Here is a 26003-nt window from a genome sequence, read left to right as displayed (position 1 = left end):
GGCTAAGTCACTTCACTCCTCTGGCCAACATCTGTAAAATGCAGGTGGTAAGATTAGATAATTTCTAAAATGCCCTCCAACTGTGGAAATACCAATAGTCCAATCTTCTACTCACATGAGAACATGGATGATATAGCACTTGGAAAACTACTAAGTTCTTTATTAATAGAATGAATTCAAATTATTTTTAGTCTGCTAGAGCAGAGTTGGGAGACAGGCTCTGAAAAAAAAAAGGTAGGAGCTTAAATGGTAATGAAATAGTATCGTTTCAAAGGGGATGTTAAGAGTTTGAGTACAACATTAAACTGAACTGGAACCTGGAAGCTTTGTCCCTGCCTTCCAAATGAAGCTGAGGAAACCTTGTAGAATCACAGAATGTTGATGCTGGAATCACTTTGGAGTTGTTCTAGTAGGATTCCTTTGATTTACACATCAGGAAACTGAGATCCAGAGAGATGAACAAGTATGCCCAAGGGTCACCCAATGAATAGAGAGGGAACCAAGACTAGAAATAAGAACTCCTGTTTAAACGTTCCTTTTATTGTTCCATGTGGCCTGGCCAGCCCCCAAACCAGGCTTCTGAAGAAAAGTTATTCCAGTTCTGCCCTTGGGGCAGACTTTGATTCTGTGCCAAAAATGAGTTCCTACCAGCATGCAGGAAGTAAACCTATTGTGTTTCTCAAAGCTGTTGCTGCTAAGGAAATTGCAGACCAGCCTTTAAACTGAAAATCTGCTTCAGGATTTCACTGTAGCTGGTGGTCCCTTTATGTCAGCAATGCTTATATGCTAGGAGCCAACACTCACCATGGCTTCAGGCTTCATCTACACTGAGGAGGAGGAGAAGGAAGAAGAAAAAAAAGGAAAAGGAGGAAGCAGCATTTCTATTAGGAATGTTGAGGGGGAGAGCACTGACCTCTCTGAAAGGAAGGAATCCACAGACTATCTTCAAGATCATGGGCTACTTGCTTCATCTCTGGGCCTCAGCTTGTTATCTTAAATGAGATCCATGTCAACATTCTCGACCCTTTTTTTTTGTCATGTACTCCATTGGCAGATAGGTAAAGCCTATGGACCTGTGTTCAAAATAATGCTTTTAAATCACTGAAGGGAATGCTAAATTTCCATTAGAGGTTAGTGAAAATTAAATTTTTTTTCCTCTTCCAATCTATCCATGGACTGGAGGTTAAGAACCCCTGATCTAGAATAGGCTGTCTCCTCCTCCTTCCACACCCCCAAAGCTTGGGTTAAGCTCCCTTCTGCTCTCTTCCTCTTAGAGTCTTTGCCTTCCTTCAAGGCTCAGTTCAGGTGCCCTCTCCTACATGAAGCCTTCTCTCTGTGCTCCAATTGTTAGTGGTCTATCATTATTATCATCACCATCATCTTCAACAAGCATTTATTATATACCTACTATGTATGGCACTGTGCTATGGGCTGGAGATACAAAGACATGTAAACATGGTGCCTGCCCTCAAGAAGTTCACATTCTAAGTACAGAGACAACATGCAAAAAACTAGGTACACACAAGATCCCTCCATCTGTCTATCCATTCATCCATCATCTATCTACATCTCTATAGATAGATATGTAGGTAGCTATAGATACAGACATATATGTTTATACACATACACACACAGAGAAAGGGACAGACAGAGACAGAGAGTATAAATGGGATATAATCTCAGAAGGAAGGCACTAGGGAAGTGGGGACTGGGAAAAGCCTCTAGTTAAAGGTGAAATTTGAGGATAAAGGTAAGGAGGAAGAGAGGAGCATGGGGTAGGGGGATGGGAAAGAGTGTTAGGTGGACCAGGGAATAGGTACATACTTGACCATTGAAAGGAGTAAAGTATAAGAAGACTGGAAAGGTAGAAAGGAGCCACCTAGAGAAGGGTTTTTAAAACCTATGGAAGATTTTGTATTTCATCCTGGAGGGAATAATAGGGAGAACTTGTGAAATTATTTTGTAATTCTTCATTGGTGTAGTCATGTACACCAGAAGAGTTTAAGCTAGTTGAGGGTAGAGGACATTTCATTCATTCATCCTTCCATTCATTCATTCATTCATCTATCTATCTATCTATCTATCTATCTATCTATCTATCTATCTATCTATCTATCTATCTATCTATCTAGTCTCTGTATACCTAGTTCTTAGCATAGTGCCATGCCTCAGAAAATGAATTGACTGTTGACTAAGATAATTTCTGGTTTTGGAATTTTGTGATCTGAGCTTCTTCTGGAGATCCAGATATAGTAATCCTCAAACAGTGAGTAAGACCTAAATTATCTGCTGTTAATAATGCATTGAGTACCCTACTGCCTGCTATCAAGCCAATCAAAAGGTTAGCAATGCAGTATACATGCATACTTTATCTAACTTCACTTCGACATTGAATGTTAGGACTGGAGTGGACCTCAGAGATCATCCAAGCTGGCTGTCCCCCTCCTCCCAATTTTACAAATAGGTAAACCAAAGCTCATAGAGGATAACTGATGTGCCCAAAGGCACACAGCCAATTAGTAACCATGTTGGGACTCGAACCTGGACCATCTGGCTCATATGGTCTCCCTCTGCTTTTCCACACTGCCTCCCTCCTTTTCATCATTCATTATTCCGTCTTCTTGCCCTAGATGGAGCTAACTTTCTTTTTTCAGACTGAACTTTACTGTTAAGGAGTGGCTGGCTGACTGAACAAATCTTTTTACATAGGGAAGACTTAAAATAAGTAAGTTATTTCAGTATGCTTTAAAAAAAAAAAGAAAAGAAAAAGCACATTTATGGCCTGGTTCTGCTACATCTGGTTTGTTCAACAAACATTCATTAAATGCCTGTTCTGTAAAATGAGAACGTTGGGTTGGTGGCCTCCAGGGACCCTTCTAGCTCAGTAAGCCTTTGTGCAAGTCGCTTTGGAGACAAAGACAAAAAATGACCAATAGCTGCCTTACCTTCTACTTGGTGGCAGTAGTAGCATGAAAATTACATATCTACAGGTAAGTATAATGTAATGTTAGGGATAACAGGAGTCAAGGGGGGCTCCAGAATTGTAGGGCAATTTGAGGACAGAGAGAATGAAATCTTCTGGCTAAATTGAGGATTATAATGAAAATGCTGATAATCTTCTGTACCTTCTGACCCTCATCTTTAAGACTCAACTCAAATCCCATCTCCTTCATCAAACTTTCTCTGACCATCCCAGGTCACATTGATCTCTACCTCATAGTCTAAAATCCTATAGATAATATTTAACATTTACATAATTCCTGTGGCAATTAGTCACATAATTGCCTTTTTACATCTCTGTAAAGTCTGTACATTCATTTTTTGGAACTGATATTTAAATCTAAAACAGATAGCTTGCATTTCATGTGTTTTTGGCTAGATCAAAAGGCTCTTGAGGGTAGGTTTGTGTCTCATTTATCATTGGATCTCTAAGATCATCTGCCACAGTACTGTGTACCTAATGGATAAACTCTTTTTTGGATAAATATATGTTGATTTGATCTAGTCAGATTTCCTTTTCTTCTTTTTATAAAAGCTGATTGAATTTGCTGCCACTTTCATCATGAGTTATGGTATAAATTTTACCCAAGAAAATGAAATAATCCCTGTCAATTTGGAGATATTCTAGTTCTCATGAGGTACAACATTGGGGTAGGGCTATCCTTGGAAAATGTGAGGCTTAAAGAAACAGGAAGTCCTAGGTACCATAGAATTTTTTATTTTTGGTACAGTAGGGAATCAAAATAAACATATATATGTATATATATTATACACACACACATGATGTTTCTCATAACTTTTCTTCCCAATCTCTACTCAACACAACTGAGGTTTCAAAATGATTATTGTTATTGTAGGACCATTGCTGAGTATGCAAAGTTCATATGGGGATCCCTGTTTTAAATCAAGATCACAAAGTATGATATGCAATTTCTTCACCCCTATTATACTGTGGTAGGGCCAGAATTGATGTGAGACCCAGTGATTTTGGAGTCCTAGAATGGTTGAAACTAGGACTTGAGATAAGAAGGACCTGGAATTGTTTTGTTGGACCTTTTAATTTATAATGTTGAACATATGCCTTCCCCCTGGGCCTGCCCTTTTGCCTGCTTTCAGGACATGCTTTTAGTCTCCTGTCTTTTTACCATCAGTCAATCTGTTCCAATTGATTTCCCTGATATCCTTACTAGCCTAGTCCCTTGGCCAGGGGACAACTGCCCATGTATGGCCTTGAGCACACATGCAGCACATAGAGTGAAATCTTTTGCCCATGAACACAGTCCAGTTACAAATACAGAATAGAGTCAGACATGGGGAGCAGAATCATATAAGAGTAACTTATGACAGAAAATTGTCAAAGCACAGACCCATCCTTTTATCTTCCTGAGGATTATTAGCACTCATCACATGTTTTTCCCCAGCAACAGTCTCCCTTTGGGCACCAGTCTATTATTCAAAGTTCTGTGCCAACTCCCCTTCCTTGGCAAGAACACTAAAGGGATGGGAGCCAACTTAGTTTGCCCTTTAACCCTCTTATTTTTCTTGCTAAGGTTTAACCTTTTTCAAAGCCTCTCGGAGTCTAACACTTCTTTACTTCCTATGTTTTGACACCAACTCAGAATAATAGCCCCTGCCAGAGATAGTACATGAGGAAAGTACCTAATACAATGGAAATTTTTCTGCTCCCTGGAAAAGAGACACATCTTGGAATAGGTCCCAGCTATGCCACTTATTACCTCTGTGTACCTCAGCTTACAGCTATTAAATGGAGATGATAGTAGTAGTATATACCTCACAGTTGTTGAGAATCAAATGAGCTAATGTGTATAGAAAGCCAGCATGATATACTGGAAAGAGCACTGCTTCTGGAGTTGAAGGTCCTACCTAGGTTCAAACCTGGTTTACTTGGCTGTTTACTACTTATGTGACCTTGGGTAAGTCACTTATATCCATCTGTAAAATGAGGGAGTTGAGTTAGATGACCTCTGAGGTCCCTTCTACATCTATGTTCCTCTACATGCACTATGCTATATGAATGTGAGCAATTTTAATACTTGTGCAACTTCATAGGATTATCATAAGGATCAGATGAAATAATGAATATAGAAGACCATTGTAACTATAAAGCACTCTCTAAATGGAATCACATATTACTCAGCCAGTCAAATGTTTTCAGGTATTATCACCAGCCAAGAGTTGCACCAAAGACTGATCATGGCGAAGTATAACGCACCTAAGAGTTCCATATTAAGCAAATAGTGGAGCAACATTATTTGAGAGAATGTATTCAACTAACTAGGAAATTCCCAGCATTAGAATGTTTATTTTGATAGTGACTCAGCTTCCATGTTTTAATTTTTATAGTTCCTGGACAATTGTAGCTGCTGGAGTTCTGGTTCTACTCATTGTAGCTCTGTTGGCTCGTACCCTTGTGAAGAGAAAACCACCTAGAGATCCCTTGTTTTATGGTAGGTATCAATGGGATAGAAAGTACTGGATGTGAGGTTGGTTGAGAGCTTTTCCTTTGCCAAACATATTTCTCATTGGCTTGTAAATGATTTTTCATATCACTTAAAATTTGCATAGAAATGTTTTAGCAAACATCAGAATTATAGTTAATGCTCCATCTGCCTTGGTCATAGGCAATTTCATAGTTATCAGTGGGATGCCATTCTGCAGATCGATTACCATAAGGCAGACAGAGTGTATTTATTAAAGTAAGTAGATTTAGGCAATTGTGCAAATATGCATCTTAAATGGTTTCCTAAATCACTTAATTGGGGGAGGAGAAAAGATCAAGAGGGATAGAGGGACAGATGAAGGAAACAAGAATGGACAGTGGGAGAAAGGGGAATGGGGAGGACAAATGAGCAAATGCTAGTGTTAGTTTTTCTTTTAAAAAAAATATTTATTTGTAGCATTCAAAGGAAATTTTAGCTCCAAATTATTTCCCTCCCTCCAGCCCCTCCCCCACCCATTGAGAGGGCAAACAGTATAACAATTATACTTGTAATATAGCAAAACATATTTCCAGATTAGCCATGTTTCAAAAAAGCAAGAAAAAAAAAGAAATTGAGAAAATTATACTTCAATTTGCACTCACAGTTCATCAGTTCTCTCTCTGGAGGTGGATAACATTTTTTATCCTAGGACATTTGGAATTGTCTTAGATCATCGTATTGATCAGAGTGATTAAGTCTTTCACAGTTGAGCATCATTGGAATGTTGCTGTTACCAAGTACAATGATCTAGTCTTTTTCACTTCACTTTGCATCAGTTCCTACTCATCACGGTCCCAGGTTTTTCGGAAACCATTCTCTTTATCATTTCTTATAGCACAATAGCATTCCAGCTAATATTATTTTGACTTAATGACTTGTGGTTTCTCAATTATTCCTAAAATTTTCTGCTTTCAAGTTCAAAGAAAATTAGAAGGCATCTAGTCTACTCCCTTCATTTTATAGATGAGAAACTGAAGCCCAGTGGGATTCTGTGACTTGTCCAAAGTTACCTAATGAATGAGTGATAGAACTGGGCCCAGAACCAACATTTTTTTGATTTCTAGTGAAATATTCTTTACACCCAGTCATGCTGTCTCTTTCTGATTTCAGACTATAGGGGAAGCAATTTTTTTCCGTTTGGTGGAGATTCAGTCTTTAGGGTTTTTTGAGACTCCACCTTTTAGCAGAATACTAGAACATTGGACTTGGAATCACAAGACCTGATTTTGATTCCCAACTCCTCCGTCTGACCTTATAATAGGGATACAGTTTAAATCTTCAAACTATAGCCACAGAGAGTTTCTTAGAATACTGAGAGGTTAAGTAATAGCCCAGTGTCACATAGAAAGCATATATCAGAAGGGGAACTTGAACCCAGGTGATCCGTGTTCTGAGGCTAGCTTCCTATCACACTCTACCACTATGCCTTTTCAAATTTGTAATAAAACAAGGGCTCTTAAACTGAGGTCCATGTAATTTTTTTTAACTTTTGGGAGGAAGGCAATTGGGGTTAAGTTACTTGTCCAGAGTCACACAGCTAGTAAGTGTCTGTGGTTACATTTGAAATTTGGTCCTCGACTCCAGGGCTGGTGTTCTGTTCACTGTGCCACCTAGCTGCCCCCATGAACCTGACAAAAAAAATTTCATAACTGTATCTCAATGTAATTAATTTACTTTATAATACTACATATTTTGTTTTATGCATTTAAACACATTGTTTTGAGAAGGAGTTCATAGTTTACCAAAGAGGGGGAGAGATGTGTAGGGACCATGATACTCAAAAGGTTAATAACCCCTCAACTGGTAGCATTAAATTACAATTACAAATTACAATTAAATTACAATCCTGCAAGAAATTTTATGTTATCCAGTTTAAACTGTAATCAGAGCAGGAATCCCTTCTGTAACATCTTGATGAATGGTCGTCCAGCCTCTACTTCTAAAGACTTTGAGTGATGGGAGTTTATTACCTCCCATGTCAGCCCATTCCATTTAGGGTATATAGTTTTCCCCTATTGGAGAGCCAAATCTGCCTCTTTAAAACTTGCACCCAACTCTACACTTTGGGCCCCAGCAAAATAAGTTTCATTGCAACAGTCTAGGAGAGAAGTGGCTGAGGATTTGCATTAATGGAGTGGTTTTGTGAGTAGTGAAAAGGGTAGGTACTGATGCCAGACTTGTTGTAGAGGTAGGAATGGTAAGATCTGGTAACTCATTGGATTTATGGATAGAGGGAGCATCAGGATGCAAAGGTAATAAATACCAAAGTAATAAAACTGGGAGGCTAGAAATATGACAGTCTTGATAGAAATAGGGAAGTTTCGAAGAGAGGTGAGTTTGGAGGGAAGAAGATGAAGTCTATTTTTGGACATGTTGAGTTTGCAATGTCTTTAAGACATTCTGCTTGAAAATGTCCAATAGACAGTTGTTGATATGGGACTGGAGCTTAGGAAAGAGATTGATGCCTGTTCTGTAGGTGTGTGAATCATCTACATAATGATAATAATGACACTAATGAGAGTTGATGAGGTACCCCCAAGCCTCCTCTTCTCCAAGATAAACATCCCCAGTTCCTTCATCTTATTCTTATATGGTATCATTTCTAGCTCCTTCACAATACTTGTCACCTTCTTTGGATAAGCTCTAATATATCAACATCTTTCTCAAAATATGGTCCCCAGAACTGAATATAATATTGCAGATATGGTCTGAGTGGAGTATGGTACTTTGGGACTGTCACCTCCTTTATTTCTAGACACTAGTCTTCTAGGACTCAGGATTGTATTAGCAATTTTGGTTGCCAAATCATACCTTTTCCTCATGTTAAGGTTTCACTCCACTAAGATGCTTAAGTCTTTTTTTATTTAAATAAACTTTTATTGCCTTTTTATATCATCATAATTTTCCTTCTCCCCTCAGTACCTCTCCCAGAGAGCCATAACAAATAGTATTTTTTAAGGACAAAAAAGGAAAATACATGCAGTGTGCAACCATAGTGGACCTCCTACCTCTGTAAACAGATGGTGTGGAGTTGTCTTCTCATATCTCTTCTTTCAAGCTATGTTTGTTGTTGGTTTTTTGTTATTATATCTGACTTTTTGTTGGTTCTTTTAGGTCTTTTTAATGAATGTCTCTAATTACTTGTCCCACACTATATTTGTACCATTCGGTTTTTTTGCGTACAAGTCTAAGACTACATTTATTATTATTAAACTAAATTAAAAGTTTTTCGTTGCTATGAAGATAGTGATTTAATGAGTAGAGTGCTAGACTTAGAGTTAAGAAGACCTGTGTTCAAATTCTGCCTCAGACACTAGTTGGGTGATCCTGCATAAGTGGCTTACCCTTCCTGCCTCAATTTCCTCATCTGTTAAATGGATATAATAATAGCACCTACCTCCCAGGGTTGTTGTAGAGCTCAAATGAGATAGCAAATGTAAAATGTTTTGCAAGTCTTAAAACACCATATAAATACTATTATTGTTATTATATTATTTGATTTGATCCATCAGACTAAACTATAAAGATCTTTTTGCCTGCTCATCATTTCTTATAGCACAATAGTATTCCATTACATTCATATACCACAACTTCTTTAGCCATTCCCCAATTGATGGGAACCTCCTCTATTTCCAATTCTTTGACACCACAAAAGGAGCTGCTATAAATATTTTCATACATGTGGGTCCTTTTCCCATTTGTATGATCTCTTTGGGATACAGCCCTAGAAGTGGTATTGCTGGGTCAAAGGATATGCACATTTTCACAGCCCTTTGGGCATAGTTCCAAATTGCTCTCCAAAATGATTAGATCAGTTCACAACTCCACTAACAATGCATTAGTATTCCAATATTCACACATTTTCTCCAGCATTTATAATTTTCCAGTTTCGTCATGTTAGCCAATCTGACAGGTATGATATGGAACTAAGAGTTGTTTTGATTTGCATTTCTCTAATCAATAGTGATTTAGAGCATTTTTTCATATGACTATAGATATCTTTAATTTCTTTCTCTGAAAATTGTCTGTTTATATCCTTTGACCATTTATCAATTGGGGAATGACTTTTCTTATAAATTTGACTCAGTTTTCTATATATTTTAGAAATGAGGCCTTTATCAGAGACACTGGTTATAAAAATCCTTTTCCAGTTTTCTGCTTCCCTCCTAATCTTGCATTGACTTTGTTTACACAGAAACTTTTCAATTTAATATAATCAAAATTATCTGTTTTGCATTTCATAATGTTCTCTATCTTTTGTTTGGTCATAAATTCTTCTGTTAAAAATGTTTTTGGACTATAATCCAGTGTGTTCCCTCCTAGTTTCATGTCATGCATAAATTTGATAAGCATACTATATATATCTTCATTTAAAATGATGTTTGTTAAGTTGTATATCCATGTATTTAGAAGTATGGAAAAATATTAATCTCCACATTTTTTAATGAATTGTACCATATGTACTTTCCCCAAAACTCCTTCATTCTATGTACTGGGGGGTAATACTAAAAAAGGATAATGTTGGAACTTCTCCATGTCACTAGAGAGCTAGCTGTACAAGATTTAAGGCTATGGACTTTGCCAAAAATACTCAAGTTGATTTGTTGAGGACAGCAAATAATAAACAGGAGGGAAGAGCATAAATAAGAGAGGTGACCCATACCCCTCAACCCCAATTAATGTAACTAACAAGGTGCTCTATGCTCTGATACCTGCTAATTAACTCTGGCTGGCTAATGTATTTCAGCTAGTTAATTTATATTCATTGGCACACTGTATGAATACTCACAAGCAAAATTACTAGAAACCATTCCCAACCCTTCAGAGTTACCTCTAGAACCCTGAGGGGAGAAAGATTTTACCTTCTGGAGACCCCACCTGACTGTGTGAGTAGGAGTTGGAGGATAAGCCCCAAAGAGTGTGATACAACAGTAAAGATCCTAAAGATAACATTGATATCTAGTCCACTGTGTATATTCAGGAAGTACTCATGTAAGCAGAAATGTTGGCAACTGCCTTAATGAGGAAAAGTATGGGTGATAAGTTTTATACAAGAAGTCATTCAATATTTGTGATTTGGTATTTTGCCCAGGATGCAATCAGTCATTAAGTTTCCTAAGGTATACCTTGTCACATCAAATGAGCGTTGCTTTAAGAGAAGAGGAGAGGTTACAGTGAGACAGTGGGAAGAGAATTGCTACATTTGAAGTTAAAATACCTGGCTCCAGATACTGGCCCTGCTACTTACTATCCCTATGTGAACCCAGGCAAGTTCCTCAGTGTATCTGGATCTTCGTGTCCTTATCTGTAAAATGATGGGGTTGGACTGGGTGGCCTCTCAGGTCCCCTACAGCTCTCAATTGGTGATCCTATGCATTAAGGAAAAATTACTTAGTTGAACCGCAATGAGGCAAAACAATAACTTTGTAGTATATTTTTATGGAAGCTCTATGCCCACTTCAAATAACTAACACTTATTAACCACAAACAACTTAAAATATGTTAATTATTTTTGGCAATGAACTAGGGAATTAGACAAGTATTAATTTAGCAATAGGTTTGAATGCATTGATTTTTAACAGTATTTTGACTACTAAGAAAAGCGAGAGGGGCTTAACTGCCTTGATTTTGACTTGATTATGGATGGGGTTTCTGGATGACTGAATTCCTATGCAATGTTATATTCACAAGTGCTTTATTTTTGTTTTAGTGTGCAATATTCCATTGGCCTATGTTGACACTTTCCATAGTGTCTTAGTGATAATTCTATTGAATTATTCTATTTTTATTGGATAATACTAATCCAATGATATTCTCAGTATTTTTAATCACTGTTTCTATTTCTTTAGTTTATGCAGTATTTGCTTTTACCAGTGTAGTGAACCTTATTATAGGACTTGAACAAGATGGTATAATTGATGGATTCATGACATATTACTTGAAAGAGGTAAGTAACCCTTTTATGTTTAACTTAAATCTTTTCCCTGATATATTAAAAAATAATATGACCAGAAACACATGTCACAAATATCTTTCCACAGATAAGTGAACATGTGTAAGACAAATAAACATAGCACACAGGAGGGCTGCTAACACAGGTTCACTCTTGATCTGGTCAGACAGGAAAGACACTAAGACAACTTTATTCTAGTCTAGTCTTCTCACAAGAGGGTTGCTGATAATGGGAGCATAACTCCTATGGCATTCCCTAATCACTCTTCTCGCAGGGGCTGGTGAGAAGGGGGAGCAATGACTCCTACTTCTCAATGGGATCAATTGAGACAGGCACAGCTTGTGCATCCCTCTAAATCCCCTCAAGCCTCAATGGGGGCCAGTTGAGACAAACACAGATTACCCCCCAAGCCTTGATGGGGGTCAGTCACGGCACACACAGCATTTTAGCTTGTGCATTCAATCCTAAGCATTCCCCATTCACTGAGCAATGCCCAACTGCTTTATAGGGCAACAGACAAAGAAGGTATATTGCCAGCAATGGTCTCACAAATTTATGTCACCTCATCCCTGTATCTCATTGCACAGTTGCATTGGATGTTTACAATTTAAACACAAATGTTTATATTATTTATCATTATATAATGCTGTGCAAGTGTGGTGGAGATGTTTTGAACCATAATTGTGAGAACTCATATCTAATACCTGAGAACAAGAGATTGTTATGGCTATGGATCCTGGGAAATTGAATTCTAAGAAATAATAAAAATCTACTTTACACAAATTAAAATCCACCTTACGCTAAAATCCACCTTACTTAGAACATACAATAATGCTTTTTAGGTGACTGCCACAGGCAGTTTCTACATGAGCAAAATCAAGGTGTTAGGATTGTAAAATAGGTGGTAATTCCTCTCGACATTCAATTCCTAAGATTTCCTCTTCTCTTTCCAATATCACTAAATGCTTCTTTGCAATAAATGTAATTATGCTAATTTTATGAATTTATTCAATGTTTATTTGCCTCTTTATCATTAATAGCTGTCCTATCTCCATACTTCATTTTCTTAGTGATAAAAGCTTAATCTAACCTCATTTACATAACACTTATTACAGCACCCAACAGTGCTTAAGAAATGCTTATAGAAAGTACTTAAAGAAATGTTTATAGAAGGCTGATTATGATGGTGGTCACCTGTTCCAGCTCAGGTTGGACCTCCATGCACAGGTGGAAGCTTACACTACCCAAGACAAATAGGTGTTTGCCTTCTAATTTTTTCCTTAGAGAATTCAGGAAAGAAAGATGAGAAGAATAACTAGAAGCAAATGGGAGAAGACTCAGGAAAATTATGGCACAACTGTTTCCACCCTCCCTGCTTGTTCATTTTTCTTTGAATTATTTTTCTAGGCTCTAGCTGCTTCTGTTCATCCTTCCACTGTTGGCTGCTAGTAATTATTATTCCAGTTCCATTTTACCAGTTAGCATCAATTAGATTTTATAAAGGGGCATTTGCTTCGAAGAAACAAAGTAAAAATATTTCCTCTTAACTCTTGGGGACATTATCCTTAGTACCTAGGGAGTGTGGGCTCAGACTTAATGCAGCTTTCTACGTAGCATTGGTCCCAAAAGTTCACGTCCAGATGTGGCATAGCCACTGACTCATTCCTAGTCTCCATTACTGCTGGTATGGGTTCAGAAGGGCATTCCTCAGGGCCCTGATGCTGGATTGCCTGACCACAAAATCCACCACGGACTCCAGCCATTGTGGCTTGCTCTCCTGACCTTTTTAAGCTCAAAAAGTCATAGCCATCTCCCAGCCCTTTGACTAGAAGGAAGAATGCTCATAACAAGGACAACAGAAACAATAGAAGGTTTGTGTATTTCTGGGCCACATCATGGGGGACTGAATGGGAGAAACAAAAAACAAAACCCTAAGCCTCTCTCCCCACTAAAAGCTCAGTCCTTGCCTCTTCACTGGAACATGGGAGGTGGGAAAAAGCCAAACCAAGGCCAAAGCCCTGGTTAACTAGTGCATTTTTGAATGTACCTCAGTTTGATGAAATCAGCCAGTTTAAAAAAAAATAACTTCATCATGTAGCTAGCAGACCAGAATCAGGTACAGAATGTCTGAAAATGCTCCAAATTGGGGAGATGGTTCTCCATTTTGTCTATTTGGAAGCAGGCTCCCCAGCCAGTTCCCCCTAAGATATTCAAATTTAGTGACTAGATTTTGTTTTTGCCTTGTAGCCCCAGAACCCATATATATTTTTTTTCTTCTTGGAGGGCAATTGGGGTTAAGTGACTTGCCCAAGGTCACATAGCTAGTAAGTGTTAAGTGTCTGAGGCCGGATTTGAACTCAGGTCCTCTTGACTCCAGGGCTGGTGCTCTACACACTGTGCCACCTAGCCACCCCAGCACTCACACATTTGCAGTGCTTAAATGTAGTAAGACAGAAAAAATGTTTATTGCATGGAATTGAATCTCCACAGACTAGAATGATTATCCTCTGCTTTTTTTCCTCTCACTCTCTTCTCAGTCCTGCAAGAGGTGGATTCTGAACTCATCATTCAATCATATCACTTTCTCCAAAATTACCAGTGATCTCTTGATTGCCCAAGTGAATGGCCTTTTCTCTTCCTCCTTAATATCTCTGCAGTCCTGTTCTTGTTCATCTGGGTAAACTCTCCACTCCAGTTTTTGTGACACTGCTGTCTTCTGATTCTCTCGTAATCTCTCTAACTGTCCCTTCCTTTACTGGTTCTTCATCCATGTAAAACCCAGTAACCATGGATATCCCCCAAGGCTTTGATCTGGCTGGACCCTTTTTGTCTTTTTGCTCTATGCTGTCATACTTGGTGATCTCATCGGTTACCGTGGGTTCACTTATTATCCCTATACAGAGAATTCCCAGATCCACTCTTCATTTTTCATCAGCTGCTCTGCTTGGTTGTCATGGAGATTAATCTAGCTTTGATCCTCAACACCTTCTCTGCACCCTGAGCTGCCTGTCCCCTCTGACTGGAGGACAGAGAAATAAACTCCTTTATAGAGAGGGCCTAGAACTTAATGTGTATACTCTTCATTTTCCACCAGCTGCTTTGCTTGGTTTTGACTCCAGGAACATCATGCCTTTGGGGTTCCTGTCCCCTTTTCATCTTCCTCTATTAGACTGTAAGCTCCTTGTGGGCAGAGACTATTTTTCTCTTAAGTATTCTCATCTCTTAACAAAGTACATAGTAAGCACTTAGTAAATGTTTTTTGACCATTGACTATATAATCACCCCTAGTGTCTCTTCTGTACTATAGTCATTCATAATCAACTGCCTGTTAGACATTTCCAACTGAATGTCCCATAGGTATTTAAACTCAACAAATCCAAAACAGAGCTTACTGTCTTTCCCTGATAAACCCTCTCCTCTTCTGAACTTCTTTATTACTGTTGAGGGAGCCACCATCTTCCCAGTCAACTTGCCCGACTACTTTGGTGTCCTTCTTGACTCCTCATTCATTCAACATACCCAATTTGTCATTTATATTTTTGTAACATCTTAACTATATGTCCTTTTCCCTTCACTCATAAAACATAGCCCTAATTCAGGCACTTATTGCTTTACACACGCACTACTGCAATAACATATAACTAGTCTCCTGGCCACAGTCTCTCTCAGGTTTATCTGGAAACTTCAGAGGCTTTCTCAGCATCCTCTACTTCCACTACATCTTTCTTTCATCCTCTACTTACCTGCCAAGGTGATTTTCCTAAAGTGTAGGCCTGATGACATTGAACTTCTGCTCAATGAGCTTCTAGGCTTCCTGATACCTCTAGACTCAAATGTTAAGTCCTTTGTTTGCTGGGAAGACATCATGAACTGATGCAAAATGAAGTGAGCAGAACCAGGAGAAAAATTTATATGATAAAAGGAATATTGTAAAGACAAACAACTTTGAAAAACTATGATCAATGCAACTAAACACAATTCCAGAGGACTTATGAAGCTTGCTTCCCACTTCCAGGATAGAGATATAGGGATCAGAGCTCTGAGATTTTATGAGTGTTTCTGTGTCTCAGCTAGGTTTTGAAGTCAGCTCATCATCAGTCTTCTGAGGAGCAAGGAGTAGCCTTTGGGAGTAGTCTGTTGGACCAAAGCCAGTAGAAGGTGAGATGAGGACTCATTTCGAAATGATGCCACATCTGGACAAGGACTCATCAAATGTCTTGCTACATCTGGATTTGACCTTGGTGGAACCAAAGCTATACAAGAACCATGCTGATTTTTTTAAAAATCTTTTTTTTGAGGGCAATTGGGGTTAAGTGACTTGCCCAAGGTCACACGGCTAGTTTTTGTGTTAAGTATCTGAGACTGAATTTGAACCCAGTTTCTCCTGACTCCAGGGACGGTGCTTTATTCACTGCACCACCTAGCCACCCCAAATGTGCTAATTTTTGAACTTACTCTCTTAGAGACTGAGGTTGTATCAGGGAGATTATGTCCCACCACGCCCCCCAAGGATTTTTTTTTTTTTGAGAAATGTTTATAGGTTTGTTCTTGCTATATATCTGAGGCAAAGATATCACTTTGTAAAAGTGTAAAATATCCCATTTGACATTTGCAGCTCTTCATAGTCTGGCCCCTTCCTACCTTTCCAGTCTTCCTACCCTTGATTCTCCTCCATGCACTCCATGAGCTAGCAATTCTAGTCTACTTGGATTCTTCATCCATCTAGTCTACATGATTCACCATCTCCTTTGCCCTGGGTTCTTCCCCAAGCCTTGGTCAGCTTACCTCCACCTCTTAGTTTTCCTGGCTTCCTTCCAGAGTCAGCTCATATCCTCCCTCCTTCAGGAGGCCTTTTCTGTTCCTCCAGCTGCTAATACTTTCCCTTTCAGATCACCTTCATTCACTGTCACCTGTCCTTGTTTCCATCTTTTGTACAAGTCTTTTAAAATTCTAAGTTGCTTAATAAGTTCCTGTGTACCTATATAAGTCTTTTTTTGGATCATTCAATTATTTTCCTCCTCATCAAAATTGTTTGTTTTTCATTATTTTAGAGAGCTTTCTAACCACTTTGGAGCTTACTTCCTTCCCCCATTGAATTTTCATGTAGAGTCTACCTATACTTTCTCCAAACCCTTTGAAATATCCTTTCCCAAAATCTTGAGCACTTGTCATTCTATTCCTAATTTTCATTTGATTCCTAGACCATTCCTAGTTTTCCTCTCTTCTGTTACAAGATCTAAGAAGATGTAGTCCTCAGCAACCAATTCCTCTGTTTTCATGAAAATATATCCTGAATAGAATGTCCCCTCATCGATTCTTTTGCTTGTTAAAGGATGAAACTATTATTAAAACAAGTCAAGAAATTATTAACTGCTCTGCTTTTGCTGAGAAAGCTTCTGAAGTTTCTAGATAACTTTAGTCTCTTATCACCAGTATGCCATCCCTCTGTGCCAGGCTTGTGGTCTGTTTTCCAGATTCCTCATGCATTTTCTTTTTCTGTTCAGGCGGTCTCTAATATATGTCAATAAAAATGTCACTTGTTTCTGCCTCCACTGATGTCCCCACAAATACCTTCTACCATGTTTCTTCTACTCTGCTTCTTGGACTTCTTCCTATAAGTATATATTCTTAATATAAAATGCTACTTTGCCTCAATACCTGCATACCCCTTTCCCTCATTTCACACATGCCACCACCATTTTACTCATCTTATTTCTTTTGAATAAGATATATTGTTTTAGAGACATATTACAATTAGGGTCTTATCATAATAGCTCAGTAATCATAACTCATGTTATGTAATATATAGCAATATATCTATTTGACCAAATTTGCTTCCTTTAGGTAGGCTCTCTATTCATCTTGATTGTTATCCATACTTTGTGCATTTTTTATAAGTATCTAATGCCATAGCTCTATTTTTGAATTTTGTTTACTGTGAATCTCTGGGTGACTTCTGTTCTCCAGGATATGTCTACTTTTATTCTTCTGACCACACACTATAGTAATTCTCTATCTTATCTACCTTGAAGGATATAGATAGGTAGCTCCCCTCCCCTTTCCTTTCCAATTTAAAACCTTTTAGATGAACTTTTCAAGATTCCAAGCAAATACAATCTTACCAACCTTTAAAGGTATGCTCTATCCCTGGCCAGGATTCTCATTCCTATATTTTAATATGTGATGGGGAAATCCAGATCCCATTCAGAGACACCATCTTCTGAACAAGCTGTTCATTTGCTTCTATTTTTATTAAATGTACTTTGTTTATGAGTGCTAGCAAATGTCCCATTGATTCTAATCAGATGATTATATATAGTAGCCTATGCTACTGTTTTTGTTTTGTGATGTTCTGTGATTGATTTTTAATGGATTTCAATGATTTTGCATATATTAATAGAGATGGTAGGGAATGAACTTGAATGATGCCTAGATCTCACAGAATCACAGATGAAGAAGGAATAGTTGTTGGCTTAGATTCCCTTGGAAAGTGATTTGAAAGAAGTATCAGCTGTGATAACAGGGGTTACTCTAGTCCTGTTACACACCAAAGCACCTTTTAAAGCTGTAAACAGATTTATTTAACTGGCATTTCCACAAGTTTTATTTTGGCCACAATATTTTACTGTGGGACCAGTACTACTATAACTATATTGTTCCTAATGATCATCATGGGAACTAGAATTGATATGTGTAATATAAGCATATTTATAAAGTAACAGTTCTGTAGTCTAATATTAGACAAGTCCATGACAGTATTTTGTTCTAGTCATTCGAAAGTAAGTTTTTAAATTTTTGGTAGGGAGGAGAGGGGACAAGAGGGATGAGAAAGAGATAGAAAGGGCAAGTGTATATGTAGTTGACCATATTTCCCACATATATCCCCGAACTATGTTTTTTGTCTAATAAATGTTGATAGATTCTTAATCCTATAGTATATATAGGTAAAACAAAACACATTATTAGTTAACCATGAAATTTTAGCTTGCTAATTGTACATGATGATGAACTACATATCAGTGTTGAATTCAGTTTTGAAATTGACTTTTTCCCCCCATTTTCCTTAGGGTGAACCATATCTGAACACTGCTTATGGGCACGTCATTTGTTACTGGGATGGTTCAGCTCATTATATGATGTATCTTGTTATGGTGGCAGCAATAGCATGGGAGTAAGTCTGTTCATATATGTGTTTGAGTAAGTCTTTTCATATACATGTTTATACTGTTTGTCTGACTTTGGTATTTATCATCTGCAAAGGAAATAACTATACAGGCATTTGCTTATGATAATAGCCAACATTTGTATAGTTTGTTAAGGTTTACAAAGCACTCTACAAATGTTATCTCATTTTATCCTCTATGACCCTGGGAGATAGATGCTATTCTTATCCCCATTTTACGGATGATGAAACTGAGGCAAACAGAGGTTAAGTGACTTGCCTAAGATCACCTGATGAACTCACATCTTTCATTGTGCCACTTAGCTGCCCTTGCTTAAACAAATGGAATATAGAAAGTATATACACAGAATTAGATTTTAAAAGTCAGGATCTCATTTCTTTTCTCCTCTGTTCATTCTTTCAAGGGAAAGCCAGGCTTTATTTATGTATATTTTTACCCAGACCTGTGATTTCATCAGTGGAGGGTGCTTCAGGTGTGAAAACTCCTGCCATTGACACAATTCGGCAGCTCCACTGTACCTTGTAATCTTATAATGCTGACTTGAGATTCTGAGAGTTTAAACGACTTGACCCATCTCAGTCATGAAGGTCACGTGTGTCAGGGGAGGACCTGAGCCCAGGTCAGCCTGACTTTCAGGCCAGCCCTCAATCTATTCCACTGTGCTGGCTCTTCTGATTTTTTGTTATTTGCAAATAAAATCAGTTTGATGATATAAATAAAATTGCTTTCTTTTCTTCTGCTTTATTTTGTCATTCTGAAGGGGCCCTGAGGCCCCTTTAGAATGGAATCTCAACAGTAATTTTCCTTTATGTTTGATTTACCAGATTGGACATAGCGGGCTTCAGTTTATGTAATTTACTAACCAGAATCAAAATGGAAGACATTAATAATGCTCAGAGATTTCTTATCAGTAGCTTTCTAGGATTGGTGGATTAAATGAAGAATTTCTGTTGCAGGGAAAATTACAGATCGATTGGCTTGTACTGGGTAGGCTCTATTATCATGAGTATTGTGGTCTTTCTTCCTGGAAACATTGTGGGTAAGGAACGTCATCTTAAGTTTCAGTTCCTTGTTTTTGAGAATGTAAATTATTTTGTAGTTCTTACTTTAGTAGAATTAAAATGAATCTTATTTTATAGCCAAATCATCCTATAAAGTAAGTCCTCTTTCTGTCTTTCATAATTTCTTCCTTAAAATGACTTTTGAACAGTTTTTTAAGATGTCTGATAGATGATCTGCTACTAATAATTTTCTGATTATTTAGAAGACATCTAATTTCTTTTTCAAATGTTCCCAAACCAGTTAGGGCAAAATTATTAATTCTCTCCATTTGGGGCTTAGTAAAGTGTTTACCTATTTGTGTTAATAAAACATTTTTCTTGATTCTTTATTTTGAATTGTATCCAACATCTGTTAGAACTCAGTGGATATTTCAGTCACTTGAAGCTTATTTTTAAAATGAAAGTTCTATTTGCCACTTTGGTAAATTAGGACCTTCATATTACTTTTGCTAAAGTAACAAGTTAGAACTTGTACATGTATTTAAATGCTTTTAAATAGTTTAAATTTCAAATAACACGTGATAGGGGAATATGTTTTTAATGCATCTGCCATAATTTCTTTTTCTCTGTCTTTTTTTTAAACAGGAAAGTATGGAACAAGAATTTGTCCTGCCATTTTCTTAAGCCTGCCATACATTTGTCTTCCCATATGGGCTGCTTTCAGGATCTATAGACAGCCTGTAGAAATGTGCAGCTACCCTTCAAAGGTGATCATTTCACATTTAAATAACTCACTCTTAATTCATGGGTCTCAATTACATGGAACCATTAAATCAGCTTGGGCTGTTTTGGATCAAAACATTTTTTCAGTTGTGTATTTAATCACTTTAGATGAATTGTACAATTTTGGGTTTATGAGAATTGTTAAGATGACCAAGACATTCAGACTATGTATGATTTATTTGGCTCATTTTGACTCGGATGTAATCTTCGCTGAATCATACACATGTGATTACATTTGTTCTTAATGTTCATCATCTTTCTTCATTTAATGTAGCAGGGGCTATTTGAGTTTGCTTAATGTTATGGAAGTTCTGAATCTTCATTTATTTACCCAATGTCTGACTAAATTCTTTTGCCCTTGTCCATTTGCCCTTGTTCAGGCTAGTGCTTACCTAGGTTCACACACCAGTGCTGCCCCAAGGTATAAGCAACAGCCCACAGTTTTTGATTAAGTAGACTCCCTTGAATTTAAGATACTCTTTGAGGTAATAATTACATCAATCCAGGCTTCTAGATGGTTATATTGTGCATTACCTATAATGCATTAAAGGATTATCTGGATGGGCTGAAACACAATACAACGTTTTATCTGGATAGAGAGGGATAAGTATCAGACAAAGATATGTGAACATCAAATAATCCAGAATCTCAAGATCTTTCCCCTACAGAGAGGAGGACAGGGAGAGGTCTGATTCAATAGTCATATTCCTTTTCCTGTAACTGGACAAAATGAGATCTTTCCAGCATGAATAAAGTTCAAAATTGTTGTGATAGAGGAAGTTGAGAGGTTTAAATGGTCAAGCCAACTTGCAAGGCAGAATGGTCAGGATAAACTGGAATGCCAAAGCGACAGGTTCCAGATCAAAAGAGCTAGTAACAACATTCATACCAAGTAAAAGTGCTCAAGATTGACCTTTTAGGTATCTTCCTATGGTCTCTACTGCAAAACAAATTACATCCTTTTTCTAAAAATCTTCCCATTAATTCTCTACTATTGATATGTCTAGTTAAAAAAAAGCTAAACTATAAAATATACATTTATTTTTTTTTTGGGGGGGGAAGGGTAATCAGGATTAAATGACTTGTCCAGAGGTCACACAGCCAGTCAGTGTCTGTGACCAGATTTGAGCTCAAATCCTCCTGACTTCAGAGCCATTGTTCTATCTACTGCACCACCACCTAGCTTCCCCAAAATATAAATTTATTTAAAAAAATTTTTCCAGGGAGATACTTCATTTTGCAAAAGAATGAGCTATGGGAAATCTTAAAATGTGATTATAACAGTATAGTTTGCACAGGAAGATACACATATATATGCATACTCAGACGTAGAAAAGCACACATGCATATATATGACAGCTATCAATAACTACTGTGTAAAAACTGGTTGGTAGATTCATTGGGAACCATGATGTTTTCAAGCTGGAAGGAACCTTTTAGTGCAACTTCCTTATTTTACAACAAAAAAAAGATGATGTAACTTTTTCAGGTTTACAGCTAGTGGGAGGTTATGTGATTCTTAAAATCTTTTTGGAGGTCCTTTCAACAATGACAATATAGTGGACTTATTCTCTTCTTTGGCTCTTTTGAAGCCTGTCCCTTAATTACATGCTGTATTTTAGGTTGTTCAAGAAGCCCAGAAGAAAGGATTGCTAAGAAGACCATTTGATTTGATCTTTGTTTTGTATCTCATCTTAGCCACAGGATTTTGCATATTTAGAGGTTTGGTAAGCATGAAAAATCTCAATAAGATACTAACTCTAAATTTTAATATTTATACTTTAAAATAAAAAATGAGAACATTTGCACCATAATTTTATACATATCATTGAAAATATACCTCTTATTGGGACCCCGGGACTTTTTAGAAGCCCACTATCTCCTGAAAGATGCTTTTTTTCTGGGAAGGTTTGTGGGACAATTACTTCTGGGAATAAGTTGAATAAGGAAGAAGGTGTTGGAGGGGCATTAGGCAAGCCCACTATCCAAAACAGGTTCCTGATCTCTTTTTATTATCCCAAATTAAGAGATTAATTCCTTTAAATCTTTTTTTTCCTATGGTTTAGTTTTTATTTCATAATGCTTAACTTAACTCTGCAGCCTGGCCAGACCTGTGTAAGGAAAAAGGGAAATGAAACTCAAAGAGAATGAATTGCAGCAAGAGCACAAGAATTTCAGGGTGTGAGAGCAGACTGGGGTGGGGAAGAAGGAAGGTGTTTTTTTTTTCTAGCTATGGAAAGAATGGTTTGGTGATTAAGACAAAACAACAACAACAAAAACGCCAAAGAACTTATGAGAGTTATAACCATAGTGAGCAATGGAGATCTATTTGCTCCTCTTGCCATTCTGGTATCTGAAGTATTCCATAATGTTCATGCTTTCTTTCAGTTGGCCCAAGACCACATGCTTGCCATTCATCTATTCAATCTTAGCCATACAGATGGAAAACTGGGAGCTATTTAGATGTCACAACCAGTGTGGTTTTAGAATGAAAGTCTCAGCAAATATCTCCTCATAGACTTGCTACCAGTGTCATTATGGTGGGTGAGGTTAACAACTTGGAACATAAACCAAGGAATGATTCTGTGAAAGTCAAATCCCTTGTAACCAAATTCCTTCTCTGCAGTAATCTGAGCACAGGGGTTTTCTGCTGTCTTTGAAACATCATTGACAAATAGCTCCAAGGTTATGGAGCCCAAGAGTTTGTTACTGACAGCAAAGTTGAAGTACAAGATGGGGTTGGCTATGGCTGTAGAGAACTGGGCGTGGGACAGTGGAGGCAGCTGCAGTTGAGTCAGGCATCAGTTCCTTTGAATCTTGAACATTTAAATAGTCCCCTACTAAAATACAAATGCCCTTGGATGGGGTAAAATCTTGGAATATTATCAGCTACCATTTTTGACCTAAGAGCAAAGCCCTAGGAAACTGGATCACAGAATATGTGCTAGAGAGTAGGTAGAAAAGCAGTGAAGAGGTAAGTGTAAGGATCCCAAATATAAATTGCCTACTCCACAGTGTAGTGCCTATGCTACTTGCCTCAATCATGGCTAGTTCTGCTCTTTTAAAATTCATAGATTGAAGTCAGAGTATAGATATTACTTTCAAAATGTTTCTTTACTGCAGCCCTTGCTCAAAAGCTCAAATTCTCTAAACCCATAGAATGAAAAAGGTGATATTTTTGGTTATTGGGAAAAGACAGCAAAATAAATAGAGATTAAAAGTTCATTTTTCTTATGAGAGATGGGGATCCAAGTGACACTGGCTTCCTGGCTGTTCCATGAACAAGACCCTCCATCTCTCTAATCTGGGCATTTTCTCTGGCTGTTCTCCATGCCTGAAATATTCTCTCTCCTTTGCTCTGACAGCTGACTTCCTTGAAGTTCCAACTAAAATCCCAACTCCTACAGGAAGCCTTCCCCAATCCCTCTTAATTCTAGTGCCTTCCATCTGTTAATTATTTCCTATCTATCTTGAGTATAGCTTGCTCCATATATAATTGTTTGCATGTTGTATCCCCCATTAGATTGTAAACTCCTCGAGGGCAAGGACTATCTTTTGCCCCTTTTTGTAACACCAGTGCTTAGTACAGTGTCTGGCACATAGTAAGTGCTTAATAAATGTTTATTGATTAATTGATCTTGCTCAGAAAATCGTTCAAACTAAGTTCAAACTGTGGTCTCTGCACACAAAAGGAGGTTCTTTTTTGTAATGTATGCTTTGGCTTGGCAGTATTTAAAAAAAAAACTCCTGGAAGCTATATGTCATTTCATTTCCCACTCATCCATTAACATACTTATACTCTCCTTAGAATAAATTAAAATATATCTTTATAGAAGATTTTCTTTTTTTTGTTCCTTGCTATTGAGTATCTGTGAGTTCCAAGTTTCCTATAATGGCTGAGTAGTTTATGACCTAAAAACAATAAATTTAGCTTAACTAGCAGTACTGTGACTAGTGGGACAAAATTATGCCTTTAATAATAAAATTATTTCTGCCTGTAGATTGCTTTGGATTGCCCTGCTGAGCTCTGCCGACTATACATACAATTTCAAGAACCCTACATAAGAGATCCTGCTGCTTATCCCAAACTTCAGGTGAGGTAGTTAATGAAACTTAAAAGAGATATTCATGTAATTTTCAGTTTAAAAATAGTAAAATGTTGTTGTATAGCAGGAACATATAATAGTATTCAACAGGTGAATTCTGTACTTTTTAATCAAGATGGATCAAGTATTTATCTCTCCAGATGACAAGGGCAGTGTTTTCCCACACTTCTATGTAAATGTTAGCACAGCTATGTTCGTGTTTTAATACAGATGCTGGCATATATGTTTTATTCGGTTCCATTCTTCGTGATTGCACTCTACGGCCTTATGGTTCCTGGATGTTCTTGGATGCCTGACATAACACTCATTCATGCCGGAGGATTAGCCCAGGTATTAAGAATATTCTCTCAATGAACACATTTTCCAGTGTTCTAGCTTTTAATGTTGAATGGATAAAAATGACATCATAAGGTCAGTGCTTTCTTTTGAGTTGTTGAGTCTTTTTTCATTCATCTCCCCATTTGGGGTTTCCTTGGCAAAGATACTGGAGTGGTTTGCCAATTCCTTCTCCAGCTCATTTTAGAGATGAGCAAACTGAGACAAACAGGGTTAAGTGACTTGCCCAGGGTCACATAGCTAGTAAATGTCTGAGACTGGATTTCAACTCATGAGGAAGAGTCTTCTTGATACCAGGCCTGGCACTCTCTCCACTGTGATACTTAACTGCCCTTGAGTACTTTCTTAACTAGTGCTGAAAGAAGACTCTTTTTCTGCTTTTCACCAGAGACGTATTTCTTAGTCCCATATGTCTATGACCACAGAAAAAGGTTTAGAAATGTTTTTTTTTCCGAAATTCTTCCCCTGACTTAAAGACCTAGATAACTTGAGGCTCAGATTATTGGTATCATTATTTCTTATTTAAATGTAAAGCCATATGCGGGAGGTTGGGTTCCCCCCACTTTGTAATGATGTGTTTTTAATTATATTTTGAAACCCTGGTAGTAAAACTAGAGAGATCGACCAGTGACTGCCAAAGTAACCCCAGTTTTAGAGAAGCACATAATTTATAATTATATTAATGATTTTAGGCCTCTGGTTATGTTAGAAAGAAGGTGTGGTTTTTGAGATGGGTATTCTATTGTAGGATGATAATTTTCACACGGTCCATCTGGGCTGGATTATTTATAATCTCCCTGAACTGTACCAACAGTTCTCATTATTTACAGTTTACAACTACATATCTCTTCTCCATAGGATACAAAGTCCTTTGTGATGAACCCCTTCCACCTATGGGCAAAACAGAACCAATGGTCCTTTAATTAAACAAAGAGATCTCTTTAGCATTTCATAATAAATGGGCATATTAGCATATGATGATTTAAAAAAAAGTAAGAATGATCCATAAATAGCAAAACAAAATGGGGTCTTTTCCACCATTAGGTTAACTGATTTATATCTAATTTTGTTCTTTAATTTTTCTCTTTTTGCTCAAGCAAACTCAAGAAGCAAGTTCAACTAAAAGTTATATGGATTTA

The 26003-nt window shown here is 37.5% G+C and overlaps 1 protein-coding gene across 2 annotated transcripts in view; it reads left to right on the top strand.

Annotated features, from left to right (window-relative positions):
- The window catches only part of TM6SF1 (transmembrane 6 superfamily member 1), a 42783-nt gene that overhangs the window by 1256 nt on the left and 15524 nt on the right, over positions 1–26003 (top strand). The window contains exons 2-9 of one of the 2 annotated variants that reach the window (XM_069098711.1): positions 5365–5468; positions 11351–11448; positions 18522–18625; positions 19595–19677; positions 20285–20406; positions 22045–22149; positions 24424–24516; positions 24739–24858. In XM_069098711.1, the coding sequence (XP_068954812.1) occupies positions 5365–5468; positions 11351–11448; positions 18522–18625; positions 19595–19677; positions 20285–20406; positions 22045–22149; positions 24424–24516; positions 24739–24858 (829 nt within the window). Of the gene's footprint in view, positions 1–5364; positions 5469–11350; positions 11449–18519; positions 18652–19594; positions 19678–20284; positions 20407–22044; positions 22150–24423; positions 24517–24738; positions 24859–26003 lie in introns of those variants that run through there. The other variant, XM_069098712.1, reaches the window with a different exon arrangement.

Source organism: Petaurus breviceps, unplaced genomic scaffold, assembly GCF_028583685.1.
Source record: "Petaurus breviceps papuanus isolate PSGF00001 unplaced genomic scaffold, PetGlider_PUasm1.0 37, whole genome shotgun sequence".
In the NCBI taxonomy this organism is placed as follows: domain Eukaryota; kingdom Metazoa; phylum Chordata; class Mammalia; order Diprotodontia; family Petauridae; genus Petaurus; species Petaurus breviceps.
The sequence above is the reverse complement of the archived record's forward strand: the minus strand, read 5'-3'. Positions and strand labels throughout refer to the sequence as shown.